General features: G+C 38.8%; 1 protein-coding gene across 5 annotated transcripts in view; it reads right to left on the reverse strand.

Moving 5' to 3' along the window:
• LOC107691600 (ADP-ribosylation factor-like protein 13B) overlaps nt 1-7,425 on the reverse strand; it is a 24,715-nt gene that overhangs the window by 3,677 nt on the left and 13,613 nt on the right. For all 5 annotated transcript variants that reach the window (XM_016490279.1, XM_016490276.1, XM_016490274.1 and 2 more), the window contains exons 4-8: nt 6,680-6,785; nt 6,280-6,482; nt 4,584-4,698; nt 4,341-4,500; nt 4,060-4,179 (exon numbers count right to left, since the gene is read on the reverse strand). In XM_016490279.1, coding sequence (XP_016345765.1) covers nt 4,060-4,179; nt 4,341-4,500; nt 4,584-4,698; nt 6,280-6,482; nt 6,680-6,785 — 704 coding nt within the window. The remainder of the gene's footprint in view (nt 1-4,059; nt 4,180-4,340; nt 4,501-4,583; nt 4,699-6,279; nt 6,483-6,679; nt 6,786-7,425) is intronic.

The raw sequence follows: 7,425 nt of genomic DNA on the forward strand, positions 1-7,425 counted from the left end.
ACTGGGAAATAGTTCGCGCAAAATCGTCCCAGTACTTTAGTACTGTACATTTAGTTCTGGAACTAAAGCGGTGCGAAAGGCCCTAAAGATCACTGTTGATCAAGTTGTATTTCTGCAGTCATTCTGATGATGGTCTGAGACTCTTAGTAATTATGGTCTCTGATGTCATGCACAAAGAACCTCACTCTGTTCACACATCCGCACTTGCCTACTTTCACAAGACTTTGCCTTAAGTCTGTAAACTGTCTTTGAACACCACTGCAGAGGGAATGCAAGGCCACAACTTGAAAATGAAACCGAAAACTGGGAAACAATAGAATTCTCCCCAAAAACAGGAATCATGCCTAAATCACTAACAACTTCTAATGCAAAAAAAAAAAAAGGTCTCCATGGGATGGAACAGTCTATTCCATTAATTTGCACTTGAGGCTTTGAACCTTTTTGAGTGGTTTTGTTGCATCAAGTTCCAAAAAAAGTTTTTGGAACATGTCAAAAGTGTATTTAAGGGTTTCCGGATATTCCAGGTTGAGGGCATACATCAACCCCATCAACAGAATGCATGCTGTGGTTTTGTTTCCACATCCAGTAAGGACTTTGTTGCCCTCAACAACAACCCACACATCTGATGGGTCCTCCTGCACACGCACAAACGCCCAATTATATTAACATAACTCCACATTTGTAAAATAACCCCCAAACCATTTTTAACATACATTAAACGAAATAACCCCACAGAAAGGGACACATTAATTATCATATGAATCCGTAAATAATAACAATAATACAATTACTTTATGATTTGATCCCTTCTAGCACAGAACAAAACGTAGAGAAAAAGACGGTCCGTTAGGTGTGGACAAGGCCTCAATCACACAGTCACAATGCTAACCTGTTCACTAATTTCAGCCATGTACATAACACTAATGGTAGCTAATATTTTAATTATCAATGTAGATTTTTAGTCGCATTTGCAGGTGCCAGTATAGGACCTGTAGTTAACGTTACTCCATATCAAAGCTAAACCGACCAGCCTCAAATTCGAACCTGTCAGCTTTGCTGTGGCGCCGACAAGATAACAGAAGCAAGCAAATTACACATCTTTTGGTAAATCTTACCATTAAATAAGTTAACATTTGCATTGAGAATTATATCAACATGATAAACAACAAAAATAAACTTACCTGCACCTCAACTCTTCGCGGTCCCCGCTGGAAGACGTTGAATTTGAATTCCGCGATTCCCGCCTGGACGTTGACATTGACGCATGCGCAGTTTGCGATGACAGAACTAATATTTTGGGGTATGTTTTACTTATTTTTTTAATGTTTCAGATATTACTGTTAACAAGTAGGTAGTGTAGTTAGAATATACCCATTTATATATATTTTCCTTGATAACTAATATACTTAAGTAAAACATAACTGATTCGGACGGGTTGTATTTAACACCCTCCTGCATAATTTTTTACAGTGTAGAGTATTTAAACTGCTTGATCACTGGCATAACTTGGGCCAAGCGATTAGTCAACAGAAGAGACAGACAGCTGTTTTCACTTTAGTGTTTTAGACTGTGTATTTATCTGATGTCGGTGCGCTGACGCGGAAGCATCAACGGAAGCTTTCAGGCCTCCTTGTGTGAAGACCAACGAGTGTAATTTATTCCACTATTGTCCATGGCATAAGAAAAAATAAAAATACAAGTTTGAACAATAAGAAACAACAACCAAAAAAAAAACGAAAAGACAATAAGCAGAGGGGAAAAAAAACACCCGTTCAAATTAAGTTTCGGTTTGAGGTCCACGTAGGAATTGCGTCACACAAGTTTGCAGTCATGACGAAAACTGGAGAGTGTAGCGGGATTTTCAGACACCAGGACAGGTGGATGAGCAGCCGATACTTGTCTTCAGAACAACTTTAAGTGCAGACGATCTGGCAGTGCCACGTTTAAAAGTAATTTGGAACTTCACAACGCACCAGACATCACTCACAAGAAAAGCAAACGTTTGAACAAACAGCCATCTTTCCACCTCGCAGTGTTCTCCAAACAATCACTCCTACACTACTGCAAACTTTTACAGATGACGCAAAAACTCTCAGGTATGACTCACTTCCTTATATCCTCTTTCCTTCCGCTGATAATTGAAATGCTCCACCCCAAACACGCAAAGTGAGAAAAAAAAAAAATGAAAGTAGCCTGAAAGGATGTTGTGGCACAACGTTTTCACTGCCACAAACACAAACGAAGATTTTGAACTCAAACCGTTGCAGTCGATCAGTCTTATGATGTAAGTGGATGGGAATCACAGCTTTGGGAGTCAAATTTTTTACCTCTGATTTACTGTCTGTCCTGAGCGCGTCCTCCTGAGCGTGTTCTCAACAGCCGGCGCCTTTACCCATCAATGTATCGTCACGAGCCGCAGGGTTTAATTTGGTTTTGATTGTGTATGTTAATGACTCTCAAAGCCGTGATTCCCATCCACTTACATTGTATGACTGACAAGACTGCAACGGTTTGAGTTAAAAATCTCAGTTTGTGTTCTACTGAAGAAACAAAGTCACCTATATCTTGGATGCCCTGGGGGTAAGCAGATAAACATCAAACTTTCATTTTTGGGTGAACTATCCCTTTAAGGTTATCATACTGTCAAAATCTCATACCGGCACATGCCTACAGCATTCCCTCTTCTGAACATAACAGTGTTTTACTATGCTTTTTCCTGTAGTTATGTTAAAGCTACACTATGTAACTTTTAAGGGTTAAATAATAAAACTGCATGTTCCTACTGGAGAATGCTCTTTTTTGGTTGTGCTTTGGCTCTGCTACTCTGCACAGATCAATGTGTTCGAAGCACCAGTTTACATACGGATACAGGTCATCTTATCAGTATACAAATAAACAATCACACTAACCACAACTACAGCTACTTTTTTCTGTGTACAAATTTGACGTGGCTTGCATAGGTGAATGATGTATGGATACAATTTCTTGCAAAATCTGTCTCGACAGCTCTAATATATAAATCATTATATCATAGTGTATTTGGGTAAAGTAATGACATTGTTTGGAAAATTTATTTTTTGCACACTTTCATTAATATCATTTTGTCTTTAATGGGCAAATAAATGGGCTGCTCTTTATTTGTACTGGGTTTCAATTATTATGGGTAATTTAAAGGCAAAATATGTAATTTTCGCAGCTGGAAGGCGCGTATTCAAAATAAACAGAGACAAATGCGTAGTTTGATGACGCAGTGACTGCGTGTGGAATCATGGGAGTTGTCGTCTTCATCCCCACAGAATAAATGGGCTGCTCTTTATTTGTACTGGGTTTCAATTATTATGGGTAATTTAAAGGCAAAATATGTAATTTTCGCCGCTGGAAGGTGCGTATTCAAAATAAACAAAGAGACAAATGCGTAGTTTGATGACGCAGTGACTGCGTGTGGAATCATGGGAGTTGTCGTCTTCATCCCCCAAAACGTCATGTACAACAATGTTTGATTGCACTCCTTTTGGCATGCGTGTGTTGCAAACCATGTGGCATTCATGTGCAGTCTATGAAGTATCAGAAGTATTTAATGTTTAATGACTACAGCAACATGCTTGGAACAATGATTAGCTGTTTTACAAAATGGAAATATTTTCTTTTTAAGAACAGTAATATTATAGTAACATATTACATAACAGTAATATGTAAGGTGTCTTGACGAAAACCTCTCAAACACACGGAGCACAAGCACTTTGTCAAAGCAGTTGGCATGGCAATGAGGCCACATGAAACTGTATTCTTATAGCATTCTTTGAAGCGTTTAATATAAAGTGTCCCCGTGGCTTGTGCTGTACAGTTGTTTTTTTCTGCTGCAGCTCAGGCCCTGGTCTCAGCTATTTTTCAAATGTATGTGTCTGTTTTCAAGAGGAATGCTTATTCCTATTGCAAATGGACATCACTGACAAAGGTCCTCAGTGTAAAGACTGTTGTACATTGAAATTTTATCAGTTTCACCAATTAGTTGATCATTGTTCATGTATGAGAAACAACATGTAAAAGACACATTCCTACCTGGTAAGGGAGGAGGGGTTGGGCTTTTGGGTGCTGCTTCTTCCACTCTGAGAGGGTCGACTCTGTGCTTACGTTTTAATCGTAATTTCCTAGTTTTCTTTTTGTTCTGGTCCACTGCTCCTGATCAAAGGTGAAAGACATTGAAATCACTTCATCCACTCCAACAAATTGCAGCGGTAAATAGGTTCTTCATGTGTTATAATAGCAAAAGTGTGTATTTGAAAGTAACTGACAATACTCAAATAAACCTTTTAGTCCTTTTGAGGAATAAAAGATACTACCTGATTCTGTGCTCTCCGGGGTCTGTCTCTCGCTCTCTTCATCCTCCTCCTCTTCCTCTTCATCCTCATCTTGAAGGACTGTCTGTTCTTGCACACTGCCCTGCTGGCCATTTTCTCTCTGTCTTTGCATCTCTTTCTCTTTGTTTAGTCTGTCTTCATTCTGGGATTTTTATATGAATTTAGTATTTGCATCATAATGATTTCATCCAACTTGTATTTAAAAGAAACACTGTGATAACTAACCTCATTAACAACATTGTTTATTGGCTGGAAAGGGTTGGGCATGTCGACATCATCTAGATCTTCCTCTTTCAATGTCCTTCCTTCTCGCTCTGCTTCTTCTCGTTCCTGTCGGTCTCTGTCAGTGAAAACATCTTCATCAAACTGTTGTTTGCATTTTGAACACTTTAAAGTAATGATGACATGGAAGTAGAGACAACTATTTTCTTCAATATTGTACCTGAGTGATAATCTGAGTGAAACAGATCATCAAAAATTGTGGTGAGGGAGGGCTACTAACATCATCAGCCACCATTTAAAAATCGGTGTTCCCCAGGGTTCTGTTCTGAGCCCTAGGCCTGTCGCAATAATCAATATATTGACTTATCACGCAATATATGTACATGATATCGCACAACAAAAAGTTGTTATTGTGACAGGCCTACTGAGCCCTCTTATATTCTCCATTTTACACACACCTCTGTGGCCTTTCAACTCCACTGTGAATTTTACGGTTGACTAGTGCTGGGCGGTTTGACCAAAAGTCTGTATCAGGTTTTTTTTTTTAGGATTCTGGTCTCTCTGACAGCAGGTGGTGCTTATGGAACAGCAGGGATACAACGTTTCCTTGGTTACTGCTGTAAACAAAGCAGCACTACACTTTTAAATGCTATATTAATATGCATTATACAGAGTTAAGATAAAAAAAATAAACTTTTATGAAGACAGTCAGTTGCCCTCAGAGATACAGTCATATAAACCCCCACCCCCAATTTAGTATTTACAATTTTATTCCTGTGTTTCGTGCATCATGAACAGTGAGCTTGATCAGACTGCTACTATATATATTTTCTCCTCTTTGCGTTCAGCTTCAGCGTCTCTGGCCTCTGTTAACAGCCATTTAGAGTTGGTTTATTTGCCCAGTTAAAGAATAAGTTGTGTGTTATTAATAGTTCTAGAAGTTCTCCAACCATTAGTCGGACGTGTATGCAGTTAACAAGGATCTCCTCTCAATTCACAACGCTGTCTACGTTGCTTAGCCACCAGTATGCCGTTTTTTTTTTTTTTAATTCATACAGTTTGTGTAATTCAAACTGGTTTACCGTTTGAACCGGTATATCCCCCAGCACTACTGTTGATGCAGTTTTGTTGGGCCTGTTTGCTAAGAGCAATGCAATTCTCTCTTATAAAATACCAGCAAGAATGCAGGGCGGGGACTTGGTTCATTTGCTGATCATTAGATTTTCAGATGTGAGCTTGCAGTCAATTGTTCAAGGGGCAGGTTTTAAGCAGACTAAAAGATTAGAGAAGTCTGGCATATGTCTCCAGAGAGAAATCTGTCACCTTCAAGAGGAAGATCGAGTTTGGATTAAACATTACGACAAAAAATAAATAAATAAAAATAAACATATACATGGATGAATCATTCACAATAAGATCCATAAAACACAAAACATATAGTGAATTTACATTTCATGTTAACTTTAGTTACTTTGCAGTAACTAGAAAAAACATTTTGAAAAACACTCAAAGTGAAAAAACACTTTAAATATAAATGCAAATAAAACCAGCTCAGTTTACATTAAATCATTTCAGAACTAGACTACATTATCTCAACTTTTTTCAATGACTATGCCACTAACTTCATACACTCCTGACATATCTGGAAAAGAGGGATCAGCATGACAATCTGAGTGAAAAGTCTTGTCAGCTCACTGACCTCTCCTCTCTGATCCGCCGGACTCTCTCAGCTCTTTCCTTCTTGTCTTGTTCTTCTTGAGCCTTCTGCTCAGCTGTATCTCTTTGCACACGCTCTGAAATTGCATCGTAGTCCTTGGCAATGTTACTCAGGAGCCAGTTAAGTCCATTCTTGATGGATTTGTCAACCTTCTTACCATAACCTAGCACTGCAGAACAGGGTTCCTGAGAGTAGAGGAAACAATGTTTAGCTCAGTTTTATATGATTGGTTTGCAACATTTCTGCCAAGAGAATGGGATGAATTTGACAAAATTTGAACCTGTTAAAAGCAAATAATAAATAAATAAAGACTCAGGATTTCCTCTGTGATTAAAAACTCACAAGACTGATAAATATAAACTGTGCTGAAATATTAACTCACAATCTGACAGAGGCATTTATTCTCGTTGACAAGCTTCTCCAATGACAGGGTCTCAATGATATCTGCTTCAGCCAATGCCCCATCTCGGTCCTGTTTATTAGCCAGTCTGCAAGCCAATCAGAATAAGGAAAGAGCTGGTCACTAGGTGTGCAGGTCACTAGGTAAGCTGTCACAAACAAATGACCTGAGGTCGGCACTTGAGGTTGACTGAATAATTAGCCTTGTGTTAAAGAATACTCTTGACTTATTAGCACACTTAACAAGCTATATTTAGTCAAGGACTTCATCTGCTGCTCACTCCCTCAGTTAATTGGACCCATTGCAGCTTGTCTAATGCCCCGACAGATATACAGATGATGTATTGCACATTTATTGCACACTTATTGCACACCACCCTGTTCCACTTGGACTAAAAGCAGGAATTATGTGAGGATGCTCTTCACTGATTACAGCTTGACATTCATCAAAGCCTCCAGGCTCATCAGCAAACTCAAGGTCCTGGCTCTAAACTCCTTCATATTTCTGACAGGCAGGCAATGTTGGTGAAGGAGGGCTGTAAACATTATCAGCAGCCTTTTAAAAATGGGTGCTCCCCAGGGTTCTGTTCTGAACCCCCACTCTGCACATTTCGTATGTACATGTGCATCTCAATAAATTAGAATGTTGTGGAAAAGTTCATTTATTTCAGTAATTCAACTCAAATTGTGAAACTCGTGTATTAAATAAATTCAATGCACACAGACTGA

This window comes from Sinocyclocheilus anshuiensis, unplaced genomic scaffold (assembly GCF_001515605.1).
Source record: "Sinocyclocheilus anshuiensis isolate Anshui unplaced genomic scaffold, SAMN03320099.WGS_v1.1 scaffold442, whole genome shotgun sequence".
Taxonomy (NCBI): Eukaryota; Metazoa; Chordata; class Actinopteri; order Cypriniformes; family Cyprinidae; genus Sinocyclocheilus; species Sinocyclocheilus anshuiensis.